This window comes from Giraffa tippelskirchi, chromosome 5 (assembly GCF_054371585.1).
Source record: "Giraffa tippelskirchi isolate mGirTip1 chromosome 5, T2T-mGirTip1v1.2.pri, whole genome shotgun sequence".
Classification (NCBI taxonomy): domain Eukaryota; kingdom Metazoa; phylum Chordata; class Mammalia; order Artiodactyla; family Giraffidae; genus Giraffa; species Giraffa tippelskirchi.
Window position 1 is genome coordinate 1450615 of NC_137279.1, and position 27969 is coordinate 1478583.

The window sequence follows — 27969 nt, forward strand, 5'->3', positions numbered from 1 at the left end:
TGGGGGTGCCGGGGCGGGGGCAGCAGACGCAAGGGCGTGTGGTCGAGGGAGCAGTGGTTACAGCGACCTCGGGAAGAGGGAGCTGAGTGGGGAGGAGTGCGTCCAGGTGGGCGTGCGGGCAGGCAGCGGCCGGGATGCTTCCTCGCCGGGTCCCCCAGGGCAGTGCTGCCCCATAGAGGAGGGCCGGGCGGGCCCCAGGTCCTGGCTGGAAGGGACCGTAGAGGCCGTGGTTGTAATCAAGTTTCGATCAGACGCAGAGAGCTCCGATTCTCTCTAAAACGTGGAAACCTCCTGAGACATACGTGAGGGTTATGGGGCGTCCTGAACCCACAGGAGAGGGGCCCGGGGGTACCTGCCAGCCCACGTCCTCCCAGGGACTCGGGGTGAGGACCCTTCCTCGTAGGGACATGCGGATGGCCTGGGGGGACACGCATGTGACCAAGGGGAGCGTGCTTCTCCCTGCAGACCCAGGCCACGGCGCTGTGTTCCCGACAGCCTGCGGCCTGCATCACCTCCCGCTGACAGACAGCCCGGATCCACGCGGGGGGGCTCGGGAAATCTTGAACTTCTATTCTGTGGGCCCCAAAGGTTTTCCCCCATGAGACACCAGCCACCCAGAAGGGAGGCTCCTTTGTGCGGTGAAGGAAGTGGGACTTCCTCCTCTGTCCCCCAGTCTGTGACGGCCGGGCCCTCGGGCACCTGGGTCGGCGTGGGGCTGAGGCAGCAGCCCTGGTGGGAGATGAGCATGCCGCTGGCCTGGCAGGCAGCCCAGGGGGCTGGAGGCTTCTGTGCTGCTCCCCAGCTCGGGGCGACTGATTGCCGGGTCAGACGGCAGCCCCCGCAGAGTCGCCCAGTTGAGGCTCACGGGTGCTTTTACGGCCCCTGGAGGGTGACTTCCCTTCCTCTATCTTCTCCTCGGTATTAGCCCTGACTAATCCCAAGTGCTCGGAACCCCTGGAGGACAAGCACTGTGCCAGCAGCGACCGGACGGCCTCGCGGTTCCTGCGCCGGGCAGCCGCGTGCATCCCTCCGGCCGGCTGGACCCCGGGCGCCCGCTGACCTTGTAGCCAGGGTCCCGCCTTTGCCTCCCACCCCAGCCCCATCCACTCCCACGAGGCCTTGGGCGTCTCTGAGCTCTCGCTACCCACACCCTCTCTGGAGTCTCCTGAGGGACCGCTTTATCTTGGTGAGGCTTGTCACACTAGCACTTAGGGGCTCTGGTCTAAGCGTCCAGACTTCCTGGCTCCTAAGCTGTAGCCCCTCCCCACCCCCACTTTGTGTGCAACTCAACAGCCGGGGCAAGGGTGGGGGCGGGGCTGCAGCACAACCTCCTGAACCGCCTTCCTTCTGCGTCTCAGGCTTCTCCTCTCCTCGGGCTGTTGAGAAACACATTCCTGGCAGATGCCTGGCCAGCCCCAAGGTGTCTGCCAGTTTCTCTCGGATGCCTCGTTCAAAATCCACCAGCTGTGTGACCCTGGGAAAGTCACTTTACCTCTCCGTGCCTCAGCTTTCCTATCTGCAAAACAAGGGTGACGATCGTCCTTGCTTGGAGGATTCGGTGACTGTGCATGCGTGTGCATGTGTGTGCGAGCATGTGCGAGCGTGTTCACGCACAGGCGTCCCCGAGGAGAGCGCCTCACACGGAGGACACCGCCCTGTGTCTTCTCTTGCTCCTCGCCTCCTTCGGCTCCTGCCTCTCAGACGTCTGCAGGGAGCAGTGCTTACTCAGGAGCCCCAGGCCTGGGGGTGGATCTCCACTCTGCCCTGTGCCAGCAGGGTGACCTCCTTGGGCCTCCGCGTCCTCGTCCGTAACCGGGGGCCGCGGGCCCCCCAGGGCTGTAGGGAGACGCTCAGAGCGGAAGTGAAATGCCAGGCGCGGCCCTGCCTCGTCCACCCCCCCACCCCACTCCCAGGCACAGCAGTCCAGGTGCTTCCTTGTGAGTGTTCCAGAAGAGGGTCAGGGGAGGTCTGGCGGGTGGATCCACCGGGCAGGAGGGTGTGCAGCGCGTGTGTTCACCTCCTTCAGAGGCTTGTGTGAGCTCAGTTACCCCAGTCCTTCAGAGACCCGAGAAAAGGGCCAGGCCCTCGTGTACAGGAGCGGGCTTCCCTCGTAGCTCAGTCGGTAAAGAGTCTGCCTGCAATGCAGAAGACGTGGGCTTGATTCCTGGGTTGGGAAGATCCCCTAGAGAAGGAAATCGCTACTCACTCCAGTGTTCTTGCCTGAAGAATCCCATGGACAGTGGAGCCTGGCGGGCTACAGTCCACGGGGTTGCAAGAGTCGGACATGACTGAGCGACTACACCACCACGACCTCGTGTACAGAGGGTCCCCAGGACAGACGTGGCTCTGGGAGCTGGTGCTGGGCGGGGTTGGCACCTGCTGCCTCAGGCCCGTCAGAGCCACATCCCAGGGTCTTAGTGCTCCGGGGGCCCTCCCAGGGCCAGGCCGGCCGTGCTGGCAGTACCAGCAGCCAGGGATCCCTGGCACGGGACTCACGGCTGAGGCGTCAGTGCCCCCATTCTGCACGTGTGCAAACTGAGGCCTGTGCAGTGGCTCCTTCACCAGTCAGGCAGAGCCAGCCCGCCTTCCCCTTGCAGGGCTGCCACCCACCGGGGCTCCTGGGCCTTGAGCCGCTCCCAGGAGCCCAATACTCCTCCTGGGGGCTGGGGGCAGCTGCCTCCAAAGTCACTCCCCTGTGACTCCCCAGCGTCATAAATGCTGGGTACGGTCAGGGAGTTAGCAAGGATGAGCCCCTCTGCCAACACTGGCCCCCAGGAAATCCTGTAAAGATGAGGTCTCTTCCCCCAAGTGTGGGGCACCCCTGCCTGGCTAAGAAGGTCCTCACGCCTCAGCCTGGACAGAGCCTGGTGAGCTGACCCCCGCTGTGGGACCTGAGCAGCTCCCCCAGCCTCTCTGAGCCGCCAGCTCCTCTGTCACAGGCTGAGGGCTCCGGGGCCCAGAGAGCAGGGTGCCCACGAGGCAGACTTCGGAAGGGCCCCATCCACGGCCTTTCTTCTGTGTTCCCTTCCCCCTTCCCGAGTCCCGGCAGGGCGCCCCACTCAGGGCTCTGCAAGGCTTCTCTCCACAAGTGACTGCAGGTGGCAGCCTGGGGCAAACCCAAGACAAGGAGGATGCCGTGGGGGGCTCTGGGCTGGGGGGCTCTGGGCTGGGGCTCACAAACAGCACTGCTACGTTTGTTCATCGCGTGCCAGCGGGGCACAGGGACTCAAACCAGGCACCCAAGCCCTGCGGCTGCCCAGGGAACAGGGCATCACTTTCTAGCCTCGAGGGCACTTGTGGGCTTGTGGTCGTCAGGCCTGTTGCCCCTTCTCCTTGGTCAGATCCAGAGTGTCTTGGAGATTCTGAAATGATCATTGTTGAGTTGCGCCTGTTGAATATTGGGGTGGGAGGTGAGGTGATCCTCCTAGAAATAATTACCGGCTATCAGACACACTCCAAGGGAGACTGTGACATTTCTTATTTAAAAAAAGAAAAAGCATCTGCTTGTGCTAGAGATTTTAAGGTGAAATTCCCTGAAATGTATTCTACCCAGTGTTAGGAGGCTTGAGAGGCCCACTGGGGGTTTCTGGGTTAAATGCAAGGAGCTCTCTCCACTGCGGGCCTTTCTCTGGGACACGTCTCCAGGACAGGACGAAGGGGCTCGTTTCTGAAAGTGTCTGACCACGGAGCACTCTGGGGAAAGCTCTCAGCAGACACGTTGCCTGGAGGCTGTCGCTCCAAGTCCTTGACTTCCTTATAGGAAAGGAAGAGCATAGGGCTGGGGGGGAGGGGGTGGGGGGGCCAGGTGACAGTGGACACCTCAGAGGGGGAGGACCCGGGTGGGCAGGCCGTGCCTCCGGAAGCCATCAACAAGAAGCTGAGATGATGTGCCGTGGGGTGGGGTGTGTGGGCAGTGAGAGCCTCTAGCAGGATGTGGACAAGGAGCTAATGGGGGGGGGGCAGTGCCACCTGATGCAGAACTGTGAGCAGCGAGGGTGGGGGAAGGGAGCCCAGGAGACCCCACTGGCGGCTGCCTGGCCTCCTCTGTTGCCAGCTGGACTGTGGGGCACAACCTTCCTGGCACAGTATCTGACTGTGAGACACCCTGGTCGGAGACAGGGAGCCAGGGCAGCTGTTCGTGAGCTTCACAGATGTCCGAGTCCCTCTCACTGCACACACTTGCTCCCTCTCCCGGGAAGGCACGCTGCAGGCGCCCAGGGCAAGGAGCCCTGCCCTCAAGGAGCCGAGTCCCTAGAAAGGTGGAGTGTTGCTTCAAGCCCTCCCTTTACTAGCCACCTCTGGGCTCACGTGGGCGGGGACAGCCCCCCATGCACTATTTCCGAAGCTTGCTTTTAGCTAATAAGTTGGTTCATACTCACACAACCTGCTGGGGTTTTTTTTGTTCAGACTCCAAAATATGTTTAATGATACATCTTTTCTGTATCTGTATGTAATGAACAGTTAACTGATGTGAGCTCACCCACCCCCTCTGGGAGAAAAGTAGTCGATGTTCATGGAAAACCTCATGGCTCTTCTTGGGGATCCTCCCTTAAGCTGAATTTTCCAAAAGCCCTGGGGATTCCGGACCTTGAATTTCAGCAAACTGCAGCTGCTATTGCTCCTCACCGCCACACGGTGTCGCTGTCGGCACTGGTTCCGCCCGGTCAAGGAGCAGAGGCCACGGACGGGTCCCCAGCTGCTGGTCAGATCCCGCTGGGGTTCTGCGGATGGAGGAGGAGCCCGGTACCGGAGTGCTTAAGCTCAGGCAAGGGGCCTCCTCGCCAGGTTCCCGGGGGTACGGCTCCAGGTGCTTGACTGTTTCCACCTGGTCCTCCCCTCCTGCGACCATCCTCTTTAGAGCATCTTCAAGGGGCATTATCTTCCCAGGACCACCCGGGGACCTCTGGCACCACTCTGACCTGGCAGGAGCTCAAACAGTGCCCTCATTTGAACCTGCAGTAGAACAGCCCCTCCAACAGGAAGCACAGATTAGTAAGAGCCCCATGTTAGGTCAGCACCGCCCTTCTGAACTTTTGATTCAAATGGGAAGCTCTAGGAGAAATAGTGGGGGAGCAGGGGTGGGGGGAAACGGATAGGGGGTTCATGAGATCACTGGCTGTGGAACCTTGGGTAAGTAACTTCACCTGTATGAGCCTCAGCTTTCTCACCTCTTAACCAGATGAAATGAGCATCCCTCATAGCTCAGTCAGTAAAGAATCTGCCTGCAATGCAGGAGACCTGAGTTCCATCCCTGGGTGGGGAAGATCCCCGGAGAAGGAAATGGCAACCCGCTCCAGTATTCTGGCCTGGAAAATCCCATGGACGGAGAAGCCTAGTGGGCTACAGTCCATGGGGTCGCAAAAAGTCAGACACAACTGAGCAACTTCACTTTCACTTTTCACTTTCCTATTGTTACCATTTCACGAAGTGTTTTGTGCACGGTTCCATCCCAGTTCCCAGGGCAGTCCCATGCACAGACGCCCTCTTGAGGATAACCTACATCCTACATCCTTCTGCTCCTCGCCAGGGTAGAGCATTCCACAGAGGAAAACACAGATCACAGTTCACCTGCAGCCGTGGCCTCACCTGAGCTCGCTGCCACATTATCAGTCAGTCAGTCAGTTCAGTCACTCGGTTGTGTCCAGCTCTTTGAGACCCCATGGACTGCAGCATGCCAGGCCTCCCTGTCCATCACCAGCTCCCGGAGCCTACTCAAACTCATGTCCATTGAGTCAGTGACGCCATCTAACTATCTCATCCTCTGTCTTCCCCTTCTCCTCCTGCCTTCAATCTTTCCCAGCATCAGGGTCTTTTCCAATGAGTCAGTTCTTCGCATCAGGTGGCCAAAGTATTGGAGATTCAGCTTCAGCATCAGTCCTTCCAATGAATATTCAGGACTGATTTCCTTTAGGATGGACTGGTTGGATCTCCTTGCAGTCCAAGGGACCCTCAAGAGTCTTCTCCAACACCACAGTTCAAAAGCATCAATTCTTCGGCGCTCAGCTTTCTTTATAGATCTTTATAGCCACATTATCAGTCCTTGTCTAACAGGAAAGAAAGACCTGGTTCAACAAACACATGGTCAAGCTGTGAGGTTTCTTGCTTCAGTGACCATCTTATAAAAAATGTAAACAGCATGTAAGGAAAGTGAATGGGTGCTGCATACTGAATCGACACAAACAGATACCAAGTTGTATTTATTAAAACTGCCATTAAATGTAAATAAATTTCTGACCTCTATCAAATTATATTTAAATAAATTGAATATGAATAGGCAGGGATCACGTGGGAGAGGACAGTCTGGATCTCGTATTTTTATAAAACAAGAGGACTGATTGCAAATAATTTTGAGCCCCCCTTCCATGCCCAGCACTGGCAAGGGACTGAGGGGCACTACCTAAGAATGAGAGAAAGCCCTGCCCTCTGGCAGCTTACTGTCTGGCTGAAGGCTCAGAATGCACAGCCTCAAACGCCCACGTCGGGGGCTGGAAATTCAGACAGCCAGCACAGGCAGGACTGGGGAAGCAGAGAGGCCACGACCGGCCAGGTCTGTGTCACCCGAGGGGTGAGGTCAGGAGCAGGCAGAGTGTCAGGGGAGACTGGTCCTGATGGAGCGAAGGGGCCGTTTGGAAGAGGTTGTCTGGAACCATCCCTTGAAGGAAACTTCCCTCCCAAGGGGATCCCTTGGAGGCCATGGAGCGAGGAAGGGGTGTGTGCTTTTGTCCCGAAGCCTCACACGCTCTTTCGAGAGCAGGTGCTTAGGGGACTGCTGCCTCCCCAGCACCCCTCAGTGCAGAGGGCGGAGCTAGCTGGGCCCAGCCTGGGAGCTGCAGGAGGGAGTGATGAGAAGGTGCAAGGGTCTCTCAGGGGTCTGAGCGAGTCCCCTCCTGGGGGCAGAGCCGGCCCTCTGTCACACAGAAGGCCTGGCCCGGCTTCTGGGCCCCTGCTGCCCCATCACTGCCCACGGGGGTGGCGGCACCCTGGGTCTCCAGTGGGGAGGGCACGACAGCAGAGCAGTGTGACGGGGCAGAGGGTGCCAGTGGGGCACGGCAGACACAGGGAGAGGGCGGGTCAGTGATGACAGAGTGGGGTCTGAAACCGCGGGGAAGGGGCTGGGGAGGGGGCGGTAGCCCCTAAACGCAGCCCAGGCCAATCATTTCTAAAGCAACAGCCCCCCGGAGTCTGGGAAAGGCCGCGTGTAACTTAGTCCCGCGACCGGCCCAGCTTCCTGCCTCATCCCCCCGTCAGTTATTCAACAAGCACTTCACCTGTGCAGACTCTGGCCGCCAGGCTCTGCGCACCGGAGGCAGGACGTGCAAACCTAGGAGGCCTGAGCCGGCACACGCCCCCTTCTCCCCCTCCCCCAAGCTCCCCAACCCTCCCCCAGGCTGGGGGCCTCCAGGTGTGAGGCCCCGCAGGAGGGAGTGACCAGACAGGCCCCTCACTCTCAAGGGAGAGGACGTCGCTGGGCAGTTTTTTAAGGCAGGCCCTGGAGGAGGTGTCTTCGGGTGTATTTCTTTTCCTATTTGGTCCTCATACAGTATTATTCTGGGAAGGATGTTTTAATTCTCTCCCTACTGGAAACTGTGGCTCAGCGAGGTCACCCCAGCAAAAAGGGGTGAACGGGGATCCAAACCCTGCTCCGTCTGTCTTCAGCAGCCCACAGCCTCCGCTGGTGATGCTTACAATCGCCTTGGAGGGTCGGGGGCCGGGTACACAAAGGAGCCCACAAAGAAAGCCCTTTTTTAACTGTTATGTCCACTCTCCTCTTTAGAGACGGTTCCCCAGGACCCTCTGCGGCCCGGCGCACTCCAGGCAGCAGGCCAGGTGTCCCGAGGGCGGCGAGGACCAAGAGCCCAGCGCGGGGCCGCCGCAGCCACAGGGTTGCGCCCCTGGGAAGGCCCGCGCCCAGCGCCGGATCCCGCCTCTGCGCGGCCGCCCAGTCTGCCGCGATGGCGCGCCTTAGGGGGACCTCGGAGCCTCCCCCCAGAGTGGAAGGAAGCGCTGACCAGTCCGTGCGCCCCGAGCAGCGGCCGGCGATGTGACTCGCCCCGCGCGCAGGGCGCGCAGACCCCGAGCCGGGGCGACTCGGGGCTCGCTCGGTCCGGCTCCGCGCGGCACCATGAACGACGACTTCTGCCGGGCGCTGGCGGCCCGCCGGCCCCCCGCGGCCCCCGGGTGCCTGCCGCTGGGCATCGGGCCCCCTCCGCGGTCGGCGCCCCCGGCCGGCGCCGAGCCCCTGGGCGCCGTGCCCTTCCTGCTCTACCCGGGCGCCGCTGGGCCGCCCTACTGCGAAGCCTACGCGGCCGCCTTCCCCGGCGCGCCCTTCCCCGGCGCCCTGGGCGCCTGCGACTACCCCTTCGAGCCCGCCTTCATCCAGAAGCGCAACGAGCGTGAGCGCCAGCGCGTCCGCTGCGTCAACGAGGGCTACGCGCGCCTCCGCGGCCACCTGCCTGGCGCCCTGGCCGAGAAGCGGCTCAGCAAGGTGGAGACCCTGCGCGCCGCCATCCGCTACATCAAGCACCTGCAGGAGCTGCTGAGCGCCGCCCCCGACGGCGCCGCGCCCCGCGAGCCCCGGGCGGCGCCCTCCCTGGCGCCGGACTCGGCCGAGCCCTCCTGCGGCTCCTCCTCGCCCTTCTTCGAGTCGGAGGAGTGCAGCCACTGAGCAGGCTGGGGCCGCCCGGGCTCGGGGGGCGCCGGGTCCCCGCGGTCCCCGCCGTCCGGCGCCCCGGGGTCCGCCGCATCCTCCCTGCGCCAGCGCCACCCCAGCCCCGGCCCTGACAGCCGGCGGAGAAGGCGCACGAGAGAGGCCACCCCCGGGTCTGGCTCCGGCTCGGCCTCGGCCTCAGCCCCTCGGGGGAACAGGTCTGAGCCCAGGTCCCAGTGTGTACCGGGCCACTGCGGCCCTGATGCGTCCCCTCCGGACCACAGGCGCAGCCCAGAAGGCGAGCCTGCCTTGATGGGCGGGCCTCGCCTGGACTCTCCAGGAGATGGCATCAGACACCAGCGTCTCTTTGGGAGCTTGCCAACCCGCCACCCAGGGACACCCAGAGGGTGAGCTGCAGGCCCGGCGGCTTGCACTCAGCCCCGGGGTGGGGGTGGAAGGTGTGGTCCGAGCTGCTTCTGGCTTCCTTAATGGAGGACCCAGGCTCCCAACCCCCAGTCCCCAGTGTGGCCTTTTCCTTTTTTTGCAGGTCGACAGAGAACTGCTTTCCCCCTCATACTGTACTCTGTGGGCATGCGGACCACATGGGTGTGTGGCGCTGTGTTTGCACCAAGGGGCTAAATAAAGATGCTGAGTTCTGTGGTTCAGGGTCTTTGTCACCCTCTTTTTCCTGGCGGCCCAGTCTCCTTCCGCTCAGAGCACTTGCCTCTGGGGTGTGTGGGGTGTTCTGTTTGCTCATGCATTCAGCCGGGTGGGGAACAAAGGTGTGCACACTCAGGAGCCCCCGACCCCGGGGCGTGGGGGTGAGAGTGAAGGGTCTTGGCCGGATGGCTGCAGGTCGAGATGGCAGGGAGGGCTGTGGACTCCTACTGAGCAGGGCCACCCAGCACCTTCTCCAGACGGTGCCGTGGGGCGAGAGGGGCACTAATCCTGACACCCGGGAGCTGGTACCAGTGGCCCCTCAGTGGGCTCAGCGAGGCTGGGGGCTCCTGATCACGTCCTGGGCTCTCTGTCCGCTGCTCCAGCCTGGGCCCGCGTGTGACCCTCCCCCTGCCTCCTCTGGGACATACCAGGATGCCGCCGGCCGGGCCGGGGAGGGGCGACAGCTGCCTGGCTGCGGAGCCGGAGCTGGCCAGCGGGGAGCCAGAGGAGGCTAATTTTACCCCCGGAGCAGGGAGAATGATCCCGCCCCACCCGGCTGGCTCAGCAGGGCAGGCGCCCCAGCTGGGCCACCCAGTCCCGGAGGCGAGGGCACTGGGACACGGGGAGGAGAGGGCAGCGGTGGGGGAGCAGGACAGGCCGAGGCCGCGGGAGCCATGGAGCCGTCCCCGGTCCAGGATGAGGGCCTGCGGAGGAAGCAGGCCAAGAAGCCCGCCCCGGAGGTCCTGCCCAGGCCGCCCCGGGCCTTGTTCTGCTTGACCCTCCAGAACCCCGTGCGGAAAGCCTGTATCAGCATTGTTGAGTGGAAGTATCCTTCAGGGGCCGCGCGGAGGGGAGGAGGGGTCTCACAGGTCTCAGGCTCTGGGGCGGGCACCGGGGCCCGGGGTGCAGTCAGGGGCCTTCCGGAAGGCAGCCCTGACGGAGGAGCAGGGGGCCTGGGGGCGATGCCCAGGTCCCCGAGGCCGCCTCTGGAAGGTGCTGGAAGGTGTGGAGGCCCTGACATGGCATGGGGCGGCGGGGGCCGACGGGCCGGCTGGGAGGCCGGGAGGGTGGGCACCGAGCTCTGTGCGGACATCAGGCCTGGCTGGGCCGCACGCCCTGGGCACAGGGACGTGAACCCCCCTCACGCTGGCACCAGCTCCGGGAGGAAGAATGATGAAAACGCCCGGCTTGCTGGGGAAGGGGGGTCGGAGATGAGGGCAGAGGGAAGGCCGTTGTCAGGGGCGTGCTGAGAGCGCTGGCTGGGAATATTTGGAATATTTCTGAGGGGTTTTGGAAGACTGGGCTCCCACCAGCTGTTGCCTAGAAGAAAGAGAGTGAGGGAGCTGCAGCGACAGGAAACCCGGAGCCGGGATGTCTGGGTGGGACTGGGCCTCCCCCACACTGCTGTGCCCACCCCCGGGCCCCCTGCCCGCTCCATCTGGGGGCCAGGGGGCCTCTCTCGCCTGCCTCCCGGCACCTCTCCAGGCCTCAGCCCTGAGGCCACCTCTCTTCAAACCCGAGGAAGGTGGCTGGGAAGGGCACGGGGCCTTCCCGAGAGCCATGTACACAGGGCGCACCCCACCTCCACTCACGCACAGCTCCGCTCCTCCCTCTTCACCCCTCAGGCCCCTCCACTCCCACCTCCCGTGGCAGCCTCCCCCAGGGCCCCTGCTGCTCACCACAAATCCGGGAGCCTGGGGTGCCCTCTGGAAGACGGCTGGCTCGCCCTGTGCAGGGGGCGCAGGGACCTGGGGGTGCGGGCACCGTGGGGCAGTCTCCCCTGCTCAGTCACAGAGGACAGGTTTCAGGGCGCACACCTGCTCCCTGTCCCGCTCCGGGGGGCCTCGCCCGGCTCACACCAGCCCAGCCTCCCTGGCTGCTCCTTTGAGGCCCCGAGGACTGTCTGACTGTAGCGCCTTCGAGTGGACAGAGGGCTGGTGGCCGGGCGAGGGGTGGGGGTGGAGGGACTGAGATGGGACTCAAGACTCCCTGAGCATTGGAGCTGAGTAGCCCCCAGACCGGAGCCAGCACCTCGCGGTCCCTGAACGTCTCAGTCAACCCCTTGTTGGAGGAGGGTCCCTGCCCAACCCCCGCCAGGAGCAGAAGAGCTATGTGGGCCCATCGCCCGGCTTTGTCGTCCGCACAGACCCCCAGCGCACTCTCCCTCCGCCCGCAAGTCCCGCGCCTCACTCTCCTTAACTCTGCCCCAGACCCTTTGAGACCATCATCTTACTCACCATCTTTGCCAACTGCGTGGCCCTGGCCGTGTATCTGCCCATGCCGGAGGACGACAACAACAGACTGAACCTCGGCCTGGTAAGAGGGTCGTCCTTCCTCTGCTGGCCTACGGCCCGGTGGGTGATGCTGGAGCTTCACCCGCACCCCGCCGGGAGGGTAGAGACCCCTGTCCCCGAGACCTGCAGGGGGGCTGAGCTCCGCAGGGAAACCTAGCTGAGCTGGATTCCGTCGTATCCGCCGCCAGCGCTGAGCAAGTGTCGCCGTGCCATCTCCGTGCTAAGCACTGAGGCAGTCCAAGCGTGGGCTGACAAAGAATGTCCAGACTTGGAGCATTTCAGAAGGGCATGAGTTTACTAAGAACAAAGATCAGAGATAATGCGGGCGCTGCGAGCTCAGCGCGCCGACCTCCTAACAGGCCTGAGAGAGGCGATGCTTTCCTGGTTTAGAAGCCAATTTTTATAGACAAAGAAAATTCCTGCTGGAAGTTTCCTGTTAGGTGATTGGTTCGGGTGGGCTTCCCAGGTGGCATAGGGTAAAAAATCCACCTGCCAAAGCAGGAGGCGTAAGGGACTCGGGTTCATCCCTGGGTCGGGAAGACCCCCTGGAGAAGGCATGGCCACCCGCTCCAGTATCTTGCCTGGAGGATCCCATGGATGGGGGATCCTGGTGGGCTATAGTCCGTGGGGTCGCAAAGAGTCGACACGACTGAATCAACATAGCGTGCACACACACGTGATTGGTTAGTGTGCTATAGGGTGAGCACGGGGTTTAGCATTTTGGCCTAATTTGGAGTCAGGGAGCTTGTTAGTGATGATCAGGAGGCTTTGGCAAAGGTTACAAGGGCCTCAGTCAGCTTTGGAGGTGACCTTGGTTCTGGGCTCCACTTCTGTGGCTTTGGGGGCTCACACCTGTGGCCTTGGGACTCAACGCTAAGCACCATATGAGAGTGGGCTGTGTCCTCCGCACCACAGCCCCTAAACCAGTCCCATTTGACAGATGCAGAAACTGAGGCTTAGTAAGGCCAGTGATGGGGCTGAATGCTGATCTTCCTTCCCTGGGTGTGACTCGGAAGAAACTTGCTTCTGGGGAGCTTGCCTTCCTGGGAGAGTTTGTGTTAGCACCACGCTCCCTTCAGCCCAGCGCGCCCACGTCCAAGGGCCGGGAAACGCCGCAGCTGGAGCGGGTCTTCCAGGGTCAGGTGTCTTGTGTCCTCCCCATCTCACTCTGTTTATGATGAGAAAACAGGCTTGGAGAGGAGAAAAGATGGACTTACCCGAAAACCAGACCATAGTCAAACACTTAGTGTTGCCCAAGCGCTTATTAGATGCCCAGTTCCGGCTAAATATTTTGCATTATTGTCTCTTTTACTCCCCCGTGAAGTTATTAGACCCATTACGAGACAAGGAAGCTGAGACTCAGCTGGGTGCCCTGCCCAGGGTCCCCCCACATGTCCGTCTTCCCAGAGAGTCTCAGACTCGGGCTCTGACTTTCAGACTTGCCCCGGATCGCTGTGCCGCCAACGTGTGACAACGTGGACGCCCCGGGAAAGCCCCTGGAGACCGTGGCCCCAGGCATCTACCGCCCAGGCTCCCGGGGGACAGGGCAGTGGCCGCCCCTCATTTCAGGAGGCTTTTCGGGCACTAACTCTGCGGGGTGGGAAGGAGGAAGCCAGCCGCATGCATCCAGGGCCTGGAAGGACAGCGTTGTCTGCCTCTGCGTGGCGCTGGTTTCCATGGGGATCCATCTATTTTGGGTTGGAGAGAAGCTGGAAGTCTGAGCATGTGCTTGGCTATAACTGGAAAAATTCAGAGAGTGGGATCTGCGGTGGGCGAGGCGGGTGTGGGAAGCTGCTCCTCAGAGCCCTGGGCCCCCGCGACAAGTCCCTTCTCTACGCCCTGTGCCCACCCCGCCCTTCAGGGGTTCCTGTCTGGGGGCGTCGGTTCCATTTCAACTCCCTAAGAGGTTGACGGTTTTGGAAAGGAGCTCCATCCTCCAGAGAGCGTCAGAGATCTTAGCGGGCACGTCGCCTTCCATCTTGAAACAAAACAGCCCCCTCAAAAAGTCCAGACGTTGCTGTGGGCTGAGTGACGGAGCCTGTAGAGACGAGGCGATGCACTCCCGGGCAGGACCATGTGGGAAACCTTCCCAGGCAGCCGTCGCCATGTCGAGGGTCAGAGCTGGATGGGCTGTCGCTTGTCCGTGAGGGACCCGGGCTGTGGTGGCCCGACAGGGCGGGGACGCTGACGATCACACGGGCAGCTCCTCGCTGAGGCCTCCCGCCCCCTTGTCCGTTACGTGTCCATCGTCACGAAAACCAGCGAGAGGGACGTGAGGGTGGGCAGAGCAGGGGGAGGGGCCGGGGGTCTTTCTCTCTTCTTCCCACGATTGGCTGCTTTACAAGAATCTGAGCAAGGCCAGAGAGCTCCTGTCCACCCTCAGCCATCCAGCAGAGCCACGGCTGGGAGAAGGGAGGCCCCCAGACCACCATCCACTCTCTTATTCATTTAACAAACATTTGTTGAGAATCTGTCACGTCCCTGGCACCCACGGGGGTCGGCCTCGGGAACCAGAGTTCCTGTCTCCACAGAGATCAGTCCAGTCCATCAAACAAGCAGTGAAAAGGACAGGAGACGTGCAGGGTCGGCGGGCACGAGCGTGCTGTCCTGGAGGAACACCTGGGCGAGCCATGGGGTCAGGGAGGCCGCAGAGGGTGGCAGGTCTGACCTGGGCCGGGAGGGCAGAGCCGGCAACCTGGAGTGTGACCTGCTCGGGCGGGCCCCGGGCTCGTGGATGATGCTCTGCAGTCGTGGTTGTAGTGAATCATTTCATAATCTCGTCTTTGTGCTTTGTGAGCGGGGCCCAGCGGGGGCAGGTGCACAGACCGGGAACTCGGGGCGGTGGCTCGCTCATGGTCCCGCCTTCTGCCACCTCGAAGGACAGATTCTCAGCTCAGGCCCCACCCGCTGGGGCCTGAGCCCCCTGGCAGGACCTGCCCGTGGTCCTGGGAGGGTCAAGTTTGTGCCCTTGTGCTGTGTGGGGTGTGTGGACAGCTGTCCCCAGCCTGGGCTGCCTGTACCACGGCCTGGTAAGAGGTGCCCTGCAGGGTCCAGTCCCGCCCCCCACCCCTCTAGTGTCAATGTACCCCTGGGGGAGGCCTGTCCACCTCAGGAGGAGGCAGTGGGCCTGTGTGCAGAGGGACGCCCAGTTCCACACCCACCTCAGGCTGAGGCCCAGCTGGGTCACGGGGTAGGGGGTGCCCGGGTGGGTCTGCACCCGCCAACGTTAAACAGGCCGTAGCCCCCCACAAGGAGAGGCTGCTGGGGGGAGCGCAGCAGGAAGGCGTCCCAGCATCTGCAACGGCGCTGATCCTGGCCAGGCCCGCACGTGCCCCGTCCCTGGGCGCGCCAGTCCTGGAGCGGTCCAGAGGGTTGCCGGGGCTCCAAGGACCCCCAGGCCCGCGGGGAGGGGGCCCCAGGCGAGGGCCACGCGGACATAGGGCAGGGGGAACGAGGTGGAGGCGTGAGCTGGGGTTGGAGCGGCTCTCAGGTGCCTCGGAGAGTGGGCTGGGGGGCGGGGGCAGCCAAGCATGGCTGGTGAACAGAGGCCTTAGAGACGGTGAAGGGGGGCGTTTAGGAGGTGGGCGCCTGATGGGTGTGGGACGGACTGCGGGGAGGGGAGGGAGGCGGGGGTTTCAGGGAGGGCCACGAGCAGGCGGTGATGTCAGTGATGTCGCAGGCGTTCCTGGGGGAGGGGACAGCCAGGGCCACCGCCGGCCCTGCAGGTGCGGCCTGAGCCCTCCAGCCCTTGGCTGTGCGGGTTGGAGCCCTGGGCCGCAGAGGCTCCCCACTCCGGGTGACTGCAGGCTGTCTGGGGGAGGGCCCCGGGGCCGCTGGCCCCTCGCTCAGGAGGGGAGCCCTGACACCTGTTCTGGGAACCAGCCCCCCCGGGAGGCCGGGGCCCCTCCGGGAGCCACTCCAGCCCCACCCACCAGCTCTCACCCAGGCTGATGGGCTGAGCTGGGGGCCCCCGTGACGCTGCGTCAGGGGGAAGCCGAGGCCCAGGAGGCCCAGGAGGCCTGGGGAGACGCCGTGGTCAGAGGCCCCTGAAGGGGGGCCTGTGCTGACGTCCCGGCCACTGTGACGCCATCCCAGCCGTCGAGGGGCCGTGGGCCCTGCCTCAGCCAGGCTGGAGACACAGATGGTGGCTCAGAGAGGGGGCCCAGGGGCTGCAGCTGTGTGATCTCGGGCAAGTTGCTTGGCTTTTCCGCACCCTCACCTGTAAAAGGGGTTAGCACCGTCAACTTCCGAGAAGGTTCTGCATGAGTCAAGACCTTGTAGGTTGTGCTGCCTCGTCTATCAACACAGGAGCCTCTACCGTGCTGGGTCTCAGTACCCCTGCGCGGGCTCCCCGGCCACAGAGCCCCGGTCACAGAGGCCCTGGCTTGTTCTGGACTCAAAGGATGCAAATCCTAGCGATGACCAAAGGATTATCTCAGACGAAATCTTCCTCTTCACCCCACCCACCATCTGTGTCTGACCTCTTTAACCTTTTTCTTCTCCTTCCAACACCTGACTCATCTGGACAGCTTTCCTGACCTCCACCCCCTCCTCCAGCCAAACGGCACCATCACCATCTTCATCTTGGTCGTCATCCATTGGGCCCCTGCCCTGTGCCGGGCTCTGCTCTGACGCGCTCAGGGCCTTGTTCCCCTGAATGCCTGCTGCGGCCCCACAGGGTAGCACCGTTGCTTTTCTCAGTTTTATAGATGATTAACTGAGACACAGTGCCCGTCCAGTGGGCTCTGCAGGCAAACCTGGACCCTTGGTTGGGTACTGTGTGTGGCTCCCTCCACTTCAGAAGGGGACCCATGAGGTCTCTGCTTCCCTGGGGAGTGGTCCGGGCCGGGGCTGGAGGAGGGGGCATCCAGGAGAGCAGCTCCCAGCGCCTCCCCAGGACCCCTCTTTCTAGACTGTGGAGTTGCTGCCACGCAGGTCAGAGAGGATGCTCAGAGATCCAGCCCCGCCTTCACGACCCCCAGAGGGCACGCTGCTCTGTATCTGCAGGACTGACTGCCACTGACTGTGTCAGGGTCCCCCAGCCTGGTGGAGGCGGCGGACACCGGTCACACAGGGCCAGCGTGTGTCAGAGAAGCAGGAGGGAATAGACCTTGAGCCATCCTGCGGCTGGTGGAAGGGCAGGGGATGGAAGCCCAGCTAGGACCCAGGGCGCCGGCCCCAGCCCAGCCCGGGACCCCAGGAGGTCAGCTCTGCCACTCGAAGGCCCACCTGCTCCCTGAGGCCTGGAGGGGCCCTGCCCCTGGGGGCCCCCGGACTGAATTAATGAAATGAAACCCTTGGGAGCATCTCCATCCAGCCGGGGCCAGAGCGAGGGGACCCACGCAGGAAAACGGCAGCGGCAGTGACCAGAGCGACCAGTTCTGGGACAGGCTAGAAACATTGCTTTAGCTGCTTATCTGTCGCTTTGCCCACAGACAGAAGGTAAAGACGTGACTCTGATTAAAATATAGAAGGAACACATGTCATAGGTTGATTCAATGCACAGAGACCAAGGAGGAGGGTACAGCTGGTTCAAAGAGAATTCGAGAAACAGAAATCTATGACACTGGAGAAAAAATGACAGGCTAGGGTTGCCGGGTGAGACACATAGCCGGCCGGTGTCCTACAGGGTGTTGAGTGCGTCCATCAGGGACGGTCTCCATCAGGCAGGAATCTGTGCTCCTACTGGGCAGAATCCTGAGAGTCACAGGGACAGCCCCCAGGTCAGTGATGTTCAGGGTGGGAAGGGGAGGGGCTCTCGGTGACAGTCGAGAAACTGGTGTGAGTGTGTGTCCTGAGCTTGTGTAAGCGTGCGTCCTAGGCATGTGTCCTGAGCGTGTGTCTCAGGTGTGTGTCCTGAGCGTGTGTCCTGAGTGTGTGTAAGTTGCGTCCTAAGCATGCGTCCTGAACGTGTGTCCTGAGCACACTGCTAGTGTCTACAGGGCAGAGGCCGGGGTGCTGCTCTGCCGCCCCCAGGGCACAGGACCGCCCCCTCTTGCCGACCAAGAGCCGTCCACCTGCAGGAAAGGTGGGGCTGAGGCCCTGACAGACTCCTGGCCAGGCCTGTTAGCAGAGGTTCCAGCAAGGACCCGGTGCTGATTTCCAAGGTCTGGACGGCTTGCTGACACCAGTCAGGCTGGCCTGGGGCAGCCAGGGGGCTGAGGGGCCAGCCACCCCGCCCCCGCTCCGCGCCTGCCCTCCAACGGGCCCCTGACATTCCTGGGCTCCAGTTGCCATCTTTTTATAGGGTCCGGAATGCGCCCGCTGCCGCTCGGCCCGCACCACCTCCCCAGGAAGCGACCCACGCTGGCCTGGCCTGTCAGGACCCTGGACCAGCCGGGCTCAGGGGTCCGAGCCAGGGCCACTGCTCGGGGGTCTGGTGAAATGCCTGCCCTCTCCTGCCGGGGTGCTCAGAGTTCCCCATGATCCTCCGTGCCCCCCTCAGCCTAGGGGCCGCGTGGGCACCGAGGCGGTGGGTGGACAGACGTCGGAGCTGCCCTGCACACCTGGCCCAAGCTGGTCAGCCCCGGGGGGTCCAGCAGAGTCCAGGCCTCAGGCAGCTGCAGCACCTGCCACCCCCACCCCAGTCTGGCTTGGGTACAGCTCCCTGCAGTCTGTGAGCGCCAGCCAGGGGGTGGTCCCTGTCTTCCAGAACTGTCGGGGGGAGTGTGTCTGTCTGGCCACAAGGGGATGGCTGAGGAGGTGGCTGTTCCGTCCCCCTCTCCCCCCTCCCTGTGTTCCCAGCCCACTGCCAAGCCCTGAGGAACCCAGGCCTGGAGGGCAAAGGACAGGATCTGAAGAGCCCCCTGGGGGGCCCCATGTGAATTTTCTCCCCTCCCAGCATGACGTGGTGGTTGAGCTCACAGGGCCTGGATTCTCATTATGGCCCTGCCAGCTGGTCGCTGTGTGATCCTGGAGAAATTACTTAACCCCTCTGTGCTTTGATTTCCTCATCCGTTCGGTGGGGGTAGGAGTGCCGCCCTTCCAGGCCCCTGTGAGGATGACGTGCATGTGTGTGTGTGCACGTGCGTGTGTGTGCATGTGCGTACAGGTGCGTGCATATGTGTACACGTGTGCGCGCGTGTGCATTTGTGCACTGTGTGTGCATGCATGTGCGCACATGTGTTTGCACGTGTGTGCGTGCACATGCATGCGCATGTCTGTGCATGCATGCATGCACATGTGTGCGAGTGTGCATGTGTGTGCACGTGAGCATGAGTACGTGTGTGCACTCATGTGTGCGAGTGTGCATGCACATGCGTGCATGTCTTGTGTGTGTACACGCATGTGTGCACATGCAAGCGTGTGCGTGCATGTGTGTGCGCGTGTGCATGCATGTGTGCGTGTGTGTGTGTACCTGCATGTGTGTGTGTGTGACTACAGCAGGGCCTGGCGCACGAGCTCAGTGAACCAGCGCGGCTGTCACCATGACGGCCCAGGCACCGTCTCGTGCCCACGATGTGGCTGCCTCGCTTTCCTGCCCTCTCCCAGGTGACCAGGCTCCCCCTCCGCGGCCCTCAGCCCTGCTGCCCCCCTCTGGACACACTCCTGACCCCCACCCTGGTGCAGGCCCTGCAGGAGCTGGCTCTCCTCCTCCCGGGAAGGGAATGGGAGGCCGGGGGGTGGGGGGCTCAGGTCCCATCCATGCAGGGGAGGGTGTGTCAGGATGAATGCAGCCGTTGCCCTCCCGCCCTCCCGCCAACGGACCATCCTCCCAGCCTGGAGGCTGAAGGGTCCTGCAGACACACCCCAGGGCCTGCACTCCCGTGGGCGGTGGCGCCTCAGGCCGCAGGCCAGCTCCCTGGGACGCCTGGGGCTGAGCCAGGGCAGGTGGGCCGGAGCCTCGCCCCCTCATCCCCACCTCCCTCACCTCCGTGCAGGAAAAGCAGCAGAGTAGGGGTGCCCTCAACCCACCAGCCTGGTGCCCAAGAGGTACCCTCTTTGCTCCCAGAAGCCAACTTTGCCTGGGCCCTACGCCCGCCCCTCCAGAACTGGACCGTGCTGAGTCTCCGCTCGCTCACCCCGTGGCCCGGCCCAGGTCTCAGGCGGCATCCGGGAGCGGTGGCCGTCGGCCCCGTCCACCCTCGAGGCCATGTCGTTCTAGACACGCAGTTCCCCAGGCCACTGTCTGCTGTCCCCGTGGGCAGTTCAGGAGGCAGGAGTGCTTGGTGGGGCTGCTCCCTGCTTTCTCAGCACTCAGGGGTCCCCTGGTGCCCTCAGACCCTGCCGCAGCTCAGGGTGCTGTGAGGAAGCAGGCCCTCGAACCTCCAAACCCTGAGCTGAGGTTCTGTTTTGCTGGGGATACGGCCCCCACTTCAAGTCCTCCCACATGCCGGGGCGGGGGGCTTTAGGAGACAAACCTCGGGACCCGCCCCCTACCTCTCCCAGGGCAGCGGGCCCAGTGTCTGCTTGGGGAGCATACTGGGGAGGACGCAGGGCTGGGAGCATCTTGCTGCGGCAGCACCCGGGGGCCCGCTCCGAGCGCGGCTGTGAGACCCCACAGGCGCCCCCTGCACACAGGCTCCCTCCCTCAGCCAAATCCTCTCTGGCCCGTTGACGCAGATGGTCCCAACAGTGAACAACTGTGAGTGGAAAAGTGGAATGCCCCACGCCCACCCCCAGCAAGATTTGTGTCCAAACAGGTCACAGCGCCTGGGCCCTAAGGGAGGAGCCTCAGGCCTGGGGGTTGGGGAGGATCCGCTGCCTTCCCAGGCTCTGTGGCTGGAGCTGCCCAGCTCCATGCGCCCTGCCCCGGACCAGCCTGCAGGGCCTTTCTGTGGACCCTGCAGAGCCCAGAGCCCTCCAAGGGGCCGCTGACGTCAGGGACGCCAGGGTCCAGGCCTGCTGTCCTGAAGGCCCCAGTGTGGTCAGACAGGGAGACTGAGGCCCGCAGACCCCTAGAGGGAGCCCCACCCCGCCTCCATCTCCCTATGGAGCCCAGGGCCTCGGGGCACGGAAAATTGAGCCAGGACGGCTGACCCTTGGAGACAGAGGCAGCAGGAGGGTGGGGTGTAGTCTGAGTCCCGCTGTTCTCAGCCCGGGGCTTCGGGGGGTCTGGCTCCAGCGCCCCCAGGAGCAGGCGCATGGTCTGTGGGTTAGGGTCGCAGAGCAGGCCCATCTCCGGCCAAGAGTGGCCCTGGAGCCCCGGTGAGTGGCCTGTCTGTGCAGGGACGTTTGGTAGTTAAGGCCCTTCCTTGCAGGGGTTTCTCTGGGGGCTCAGTGGTAAAGAATCTGCCTGCGATACAGGAAACCAAGGTTACATCCCTGGGTCAGAAGGATCCCCTGGAGGAGGGCATGGCAACCCGCTCCAGTGTTCTTGCCTGGAGAATCCCGTGGACAGAGGAGCCTTGCGGGCTGCAGTCCATGGCGTCGCAAAGAGTCAGACACAACTGGAGCGACTCAGCACGCACTGCAGGGAGCTGGTCTCAGTTGCCAGTCAGACAGGCTCCTGGTGCTCGCCCGGGCAGCACAGGGGGCTCTGGGGCGGGCACTGTCTCCCTGCGTGGGTGTCAGAGCCTGGGGTCCAGCGACTCTTCTCAGAAACGGAGATGGGGAGGCCTCTGAGGCGTGAGGCAGCAGAGATGACATTTTCTGCTGTGTACTCATTCGGCAAACATTCCTTGAGCCCCTACTGTGTGCCAGGTGGTCCCGCGTGCTCCGGCACAGAGCTCTGCGGACGACTGCCCATCCCGGCCGCCGGGCGCTGATGGCACTTATCTCCCGTGGACCACGTCAGCACCGGGCTGTGCGGGCTCACCCCCGGGGCCCACCACGTGGCTTCCGTGAGCCCGCCTTGGCCTGTGACCCGCCTGCGTGCTTGAGGGTCGTGTGCGTCGCTCTGACAGCTCCCAAAGGCCGCTTCTGGAGCCTGCATGGTGCTCACCCCAGGCAAGGACCCAGGGCTGGCACCAGGGCGCCATCGCCCACAGACACCCACACGGCCGCCGGGTTCCAGACGCCGGGGACAGGGCAGCGGCTCAGGACTGTCCAGTCAGGAGGCGGGACGGTCAGGAAGGACGAGACAGGCCGTGGCAAGCGGGGAGGGGAGGAGGGGTCCTGGGGCCCAGGGATGACGCTGGAGTTGAGGTCCCAGAGAGAGAAGGGCATAGCTGTGGGGCTCTCTTGGAAGGACGGTCCCAGCAGGGGAACAGCAAGGGCGGAAGCCCTGAGCCCTGGCGCCTTCAGCGGAGATTGGGGGGAGCCGTGCCTGGCGTGGGGGTGGGGGTGGAGTCCCCCCACGAAATCTCCCCTCGCCCCGCACCAGCAGAGACTCAGGGACGCTGCCTAAGGTGACTTTTGCCTGCTCCCCAATCCCATTGCTGATGGGGACCGCCACCTCTTCTGTCTGGCAGCAGAGAAACCATGGGCAGCCCTAAGCTTCGGGACCCCACAAGTGGTCTCAGGGGGCTACAGCTGGGGGAGGGGGTGGTGAAGAGTGGCCCCGTGTTGCGGGGACGGCGGGATACATGGGAGGAGCTCACCCCGGGAGCTCAGAGGGATGTTGGCTGGTGTGAGGTCTGCTGGGCTGAGGGACCCGGGGACACAGGCAGAGGGCCGGGGCAGAGGAGATGCGGGGGCCTGGATGTCACGGGGGGGAGTCCGGGGGTCGTGCGGGCCTGGTAGGCGCGGGGGCACAGGTTGTGTGAGTTTGGGGGCAGGCGGATCCAGACAACGTTGGGCTGCAGAAAGGTCTGGACGTGGTGGGTGCTGGGGCCCAGGGCAGAGCAGTAGGAGGCACCCAGAAAGAGCCAGGTGGGAGTCCCGCTCAGCAAGTTTGTGCCGTCGGCCGAGCAGGGACTGCGTGGAGGAGCAGGATCTGGGGAGGGACGTTCAGGTCAGAGGCAGGACGCGCGGGGCCCAGCCCTGGCCGCCCCCGGACACGACAGCGGACCACAGCTCCAGGAGAACCACGAGGCGGTTCAGGGGGACGCAGGCGCGGCCGAAGGGAAGGGGGCGCGGGGGGAGCAGGCAGCTGGGGAGCTCCGGGAAGGCTGACCACCAGGGCCGTCACAGACGGCCTCCGGGGCGGCGCTTAGTGAGCCCCGGGGAGAGAGCCGGGGCTGGGGGGCTGGGGTGACTCCACGGGAGCCTGTTCCTGTGATGACGGAAGGGGCCCGGCCCCCTGCCTCCGGAGGGCGTGTGCACACAGGGTGCCCACCCAGAGTTCGGTAACTCCCCGTGCTTCAGGGTTGGGCGGGAGCTAATGGCCGCAGACCCGGCGTGACCCGTGGCCTCGACAGGCTCCTGGTGGCCAAGCGGAAGCAGGATGGGCAGGGGCAGGTGCAGGCGCCCCCCTCCCCGCGGTGCATGGCCAGCCGCCACGCCTGTGAGCTCTGCAGCTATTCTGGGCTCTGTTTTCCCTCCGCTAAGCCCACCTCTGCCCCCGGGGCGGCAGCCACTGGAGCGTTTCAATGCTGACTTGACTTCACTAGCTGCTCCTGCCTGCCCCCTCAGGCTGCCCTGCAGGGGATGGGACCCCCGCCCCCCTCAGCTCTGCTGTGCCGCCCCCACCCTCGCAGGGAGCCGCCGGACAGCCCTGGACCGTGACCCCCCAGGGCAATGGCCCCAGTTCCTGGCTGCCTCACTTAGCTCAAGCACAGGCCCCACACAAGCCCTTCAGTAGACGGTGCACCCTTGTGTTCCCATCCTACAGTGCCGTTTTCTGGAAGAAGGAGGAAGCTTTGGGCTTACAAGTTGGTGGAAGAAATGAGGGGCCCATTGAGGAAAGCAGGCCTAGCCCATATGTGTCTCAGTTTCCCGCTCTGGATAGAAGGGGAAATCATGCTTTTAGGAAAATTCTCTAAATACTAAATGGGGAGGTCTCTGCGACCGGATCCGTGGGAATGAGCTGTTGGGGACCTTGCCTCCCACGCCCACCCTATTGGAAGTAAATGTGAATTCCTGTCCGGGTCGTTAGCCGGGCGGCCCTAATGCAGCGATGGCTCCGCCGGGTGCTGGCCTGGGGGGAGGGTGACCCATGGGGACGCAGGCGTGGGTGGTGGGGCTCAGGCCTCCTTGGGGGTCGGCTCCAGAGGACGCTATCTGTGCTCCTGCGGTCAGTTGTGCAGGGCTGTGCAGGGGTCGAGCCTGTGAGGGGCGCGGGGCGGGAGTGGGTACAGAGCTCTGAAGCCTGGCTCAGAAGACAGTGGTGTCAGCCTGGAGCCCTGACAGGGTGAGCTGCTACTTTGGAAATAGCTGCCTCCTGGACCCGGGGACAGGGAGGGGTGACTGGGTGGGGTCGGGAGAGGCCTGGAGGAGTCCCCCCTTCTGTTGGGGGCGGGGCGAGGGGGGCAGAGCCAGGAGCCTTAGCCCCTGAACTACGGGGCCCCCTCCACGGCAGGGACCCCGCAATGCCCCCACCCTGCTTGACGGCGCCTGTGCCCGCCGAGAGGTGCCTGTCAACCTTGGATGTGGGCATGTGGGATGGGCGGAGGTGGTCACAGAAAGTGGACGAAAGGGAAGACTCTGACCAGCCCGGAAGGCCCCTCTGGAACCCCAGTGAGTGCTCCCCCTCCTCCCGTGAGTCCTTGGGATGAGGGAGGAGATGCCCACAGCGGAGCCACCTGGGGCCTTCATCGGGGGGCCGCCCAGACTGTTCATCTCTCCGTCCCATTCCAGGCTGGTAAAGTCTTTTTCTAAAAACAGGACCTTCCCTGGTGGTCCGGTGGTTAAGGCTCTGCCCTTCCACCGCAGGGCTCATCATTCTGGTCCCTGGTCCTAGAACCACGACTCCACAAAGCAGTGTGCCCACAAAATCAAAGAGCAAAAAGTCAACCCCCGCCCTCCCCCCGCCCTGCGGCCCGGTAGTTTATATTCTGGTGAGGAAGACAGGAAAGGAACCAGGCAGAAACACGTGTGGCTTTTTCAGCCGGGGATACGCTCGGAAGACAAAGAGGGAGGAGGCACAGAGGACGTCAGAGGCGGCCCCAGTGCCTGGTGTGGCCCCTGGGGAGGGGCCCCCGCGGGCGGGAGGGACTCGGGTTGTGGGACCGCAGGGGCAGGGGTCCCCAGGCAGCTGGGCCCTGGTGTGGCCCCTGGGGAGGGGCCCCCGCAGGCGGGAGGGACCCGGGTGGTGGCCCCCGCGGGCGGGAGGGACCCGGGTGGTGGGACCGCAGGGCAGGCGTCCCGAGGCGGCTGAGCCCTGGCGTGGCCCCTGGGGAGGGGCCCCCGCGGGCGGGAGGGACCCGGGTGGTGGGACCGCAGGGCAGGCATCCAAGGCGGCTGAGCCCTGGCGTGGCCCCTGGGGAGGGGCCCCCGCGGGCGGGAGGGACCCGGGTGGTGGGACCGCAGGGCAGGCATCCGAGGCGGCTGAGCCCTGGCGTGGCCCCTGGGGACGGCCCCCGCGGGCGGGAGGGACCCGGGTGGTGGGACCGCAGGGCAGGCGTCCCGAGGCGGCTGAGCCCTGGCGTGGCCCCTGGGGAGGGGCCCCCGCGGGCGGGAGGGACCCGGGTGGTGGGACCGCAGGGCAGGCATCCGAGGCGGCTGAGCCCTGGCGTGGCCCCTGGGGACGGCCCCCGCGGGCGGGAGGGACCCGGGTGGTGGGACCGCAGGGCAGGCGTCCCCAGGCGGCTGAGCCCTGGCGTGGCCCCTGGGGAGGGGCCCCCGCGGGCGGGAGGGACCCGGGTGGTGGGACCGCAGGGCAGGCGTCCCCAGTTGGCTGAGCCCTGGCGTGGCCCCTGGGGAGGGGCCCCCGCGGGCGGGAGGGACCCGGGTGGTGGGACCGCAGGGCAGGCATCCGAGGCGGCTGAGCCCTGGCGTGGCCCCTGGGGAGGGGCCCCCGCGGGCGGGAGGGACCCGGGTGGTGGGACCGCAGGGCAGGCGTCCCGAGGCGGCTGAGCCCTGGCGTGGCCCCTGGGGAGGGGCCCCCGCGGGCGGGAGGGACCCGGGTGGTGGGACCGCAGGGCAGGCATCCAAGGCGGCTGAGCCCTGGCGTGGCCCCTGGGGAGGGGCCCCCGCGGGCGGGAGGGACCCGGGTGGTGGGACCGCAGGGCAGGCGTCCCCAGGCGGCTGAGCCCTGGCGTGGCCCCTGGGGAGGGGCCCCCGCGGGCGGGAGGGACCCGGGTGGTGGGACCGCAGGGCAGGCATCCAAGGCGGCTGAGCCCTGGCGTGGCCCCTGGGGAGGGGCCCCCGCGGGCGGGAGGGACCCGGGTGGTGGGACCGCAGGGCAGGCATCCGAGGCGGCTGAGCCCTGGCGTGGCCCCTGGGGACGGCCCCCGCGGGCGGGAGGGACCCGGGTGGTGGGACCGCAGGGCAGGCGTCCGAGGCGGCTGAGCCCTGGCGTGGCCCCCTCGCCCGCAGGAGAAGCTGGAGTACTTCTTCCTCATCGTCTTCTCCATCGAGGCCGCCATGAAGATCATCGCCTACGGCTTCCTGTTCCACCAGGACGCCTACCTGCGCAGCGGCTGGAACCTGCTGGACTTCATCATCGTCTTCCTGGGGTGAGCGAGGCTGCGGTGCGGGGCCGAGCCTGGTGGGGACCCCAGGGCCCAGAGGTGGTGCAGCAGTGAGGGGTGGGGGCAGTGGGGGGTGCCAGCAAGGCACACCCTCCCCAGCCAAGCACCGCCAGCCTGCCTGCGCTCTGCACACACGGCTGCAAACGTGTGCGTGCTTCCAGGGCCCAGCGGTTTCCGGACACTCATAAATTTCTCAGCCTTCGTTACCATCTTTCCATGGGCCTGTGTGGAGCACGTGTCACTTGAGTTCATGAGAACGGACGTTTAGTAACCTGTGGGAGTCTGCTTGGGCTTCCCAGGTGGTGCTGGTGGTAAAGAACCCGCCTGCCAATGCAGGAGACATAGGAGACGCAGGTTCGGTCCCTGGGTCAGGAAGATCCCCTGGAGGAGGAGGACATGACAGCCGGCTCCAGGATTCTTGCCTGGAGAATCCCACGGACAGAGGAGCCTGCTGCACTCCTGGTGCACAGCCCATGGGGCGCAAAGAGTCAGGCGTGACTGAAGTGACTGAGCACGCAGGAAGCACGCGAGGGTGCTTGGGCCACCAGGACAAGATGCCACAGGCCGGGGGCTGATACCACAAAAATGTATTTTCTGACTGTTCTGGAGGCTGGAAGTCCGAGGTCAAGGCGTTGCCAGGTTTCTCCTGAGGCCTCCCCTCCCGGTTTGCCGACGGCCACCTTCTTGCTGTGTCCCCAAGCGATCCTGCCTCCATCCACCAGCTCCCCTGATGTGTGCCCACGTTTCCTCTAAGGACACCAGTCAGACAATTAGAGCCCACCCTAACAGCCTCCTTTTCACTGAGTTGCTTCTTTAAAGTCCTGTCTTCAAATACAGTCAAATTCTGAGGTCCCAGGAGTTAGGGTTTCAGCATATGAACTGGGAGTGAGGGGTGGGGAACATGGCTAAGCCCATGACATAAGATCTAGCAGCCACCACCTCATCATAACAGGACTTCCCGGTGGTCATGTACGGTTGTGAGAGCTGGACCGAAGAGTAGGTGGAACGCCAAAGAATTGATGCCTTCGAACTGTGGTGGGGGAGAAGAGTCCTGAAGGTCTTGCTTGGACAGCAAGGAGATCAAACCAATCAATCTTAAGGGAGATCAGCACTGGAAGGACTGATGCAGAAGCTGAAGCTCCAGCATTTGGGTCATCTGATGCCAACAGACCACTCATTGGAAAAGTCCCTGATGCTGGGAAAGTCCAAGGGTAGAAGGGAAGAGGGCATCAGAGGATGAGATGGCGGGACGGCATCCTGATGTGATGAACATGAGTTTGAGCAAGCTCCAGGAGATAGTGAAGGACAGGGAGGCCTGGCGTGCGCAGTCTATGGGGTCGCAAAGAGTTGGACACGACTGAGCAACTGAACCGAATACACAGCTCTTACTCCAGAGGCTGCTGTCTTAACCACTAAGCTGCTCTTCAAGTCAATAAAAACCGTGGTGCTTCCTTACCAATTGTACAGTACTGCCCTGGGCAGAACACGGGAAGGAGGGGGATTGCGTGAGTCAGCCTCTGCCCTGGACGGACTCCTGGCTGGAGGCCGCGGGCCTGTGCAGAGCCGGGCCCCATGGCGCTCCCGCGTGGTGCGGTCTGGGGGCAGCTGTCAACAGGATGCAGAAGGGCTTGAGACGGACCTCAGGGTGGCCTGAGAGCAGGAAGGACGGTCCGGGGCTTTGCCGGAAGGGCAGCAGGAGGAGTGCCCGCAGGAGAGCCAGCCCCGGGCTTTCTCCTCCGCGTCCACCCGGTGCGGGACAGCTGGAACTGCCCACCCACCCCCGGGGCGCGTTCAGCCCCCAGGCCTGATGTAGATGCTGTGGCACCCGCACCTCCACCCGCACCTTCAGGGCCAGAGTGGACGTCCCCGATGGACGCGGCGTTCGTCTCCCTGAGCCTGAACACGGCTGCGGGGT

At 63.9% G+C, this 27969-nt stretch overlaps 2 protein-coding genes across 6 annotated transcripts in view; both read left to right on the forward strand.

The window, feature by feature from the left end:
• The first annotated feature begins 8122 nt into the window (after positions 1-8122).
• Positions 8123-8665, forward strand: ASCL5 (achaete-scute family bHLH transcription factor 5). The gene has a single exon (XM_081487489.1). The coding sequence runs from the start codon at positions 8123-8125 to the stop codon at positions 8663-8665; it is 543 nt and encodes a 180-aa protein (XP_081343615.1).
• Positions 8666-9789: 1124 nt separating this feature from the next.
• Positions 9790-27969, forward strand: part of CACNA1S (calcium voltage-gated channel subunit alpha1 S) — a 57629-nt gene continuing 39449 nt past the window's right edge. For 4 of the 5 annotated variants that reach the window (XR_014053008.1, XM_081487358.1, XM_081487359.1 and 1 more), the window contains exons 1-3: positions 9790-10133; positions 11518-11623; positions 25900-26039. Coding sequence is in view for 4 of the 5 variants with exons in the window: in XM_081487358.1 (XP_081343484.1) it covers positions 9982-10133; positions 11518-11623; positions 25900-26039 (398 nt within the window). In the remaining variant the exon portion in view is untranslated. Of the gene's footprint in view, positions 10134-10877; positions 10954-11453; positions 11624-25899; positions 26040-27969 lie in introns of those variants that run through there. The other variant, XM_081487361.1, reaches the window with a different exon arrangement.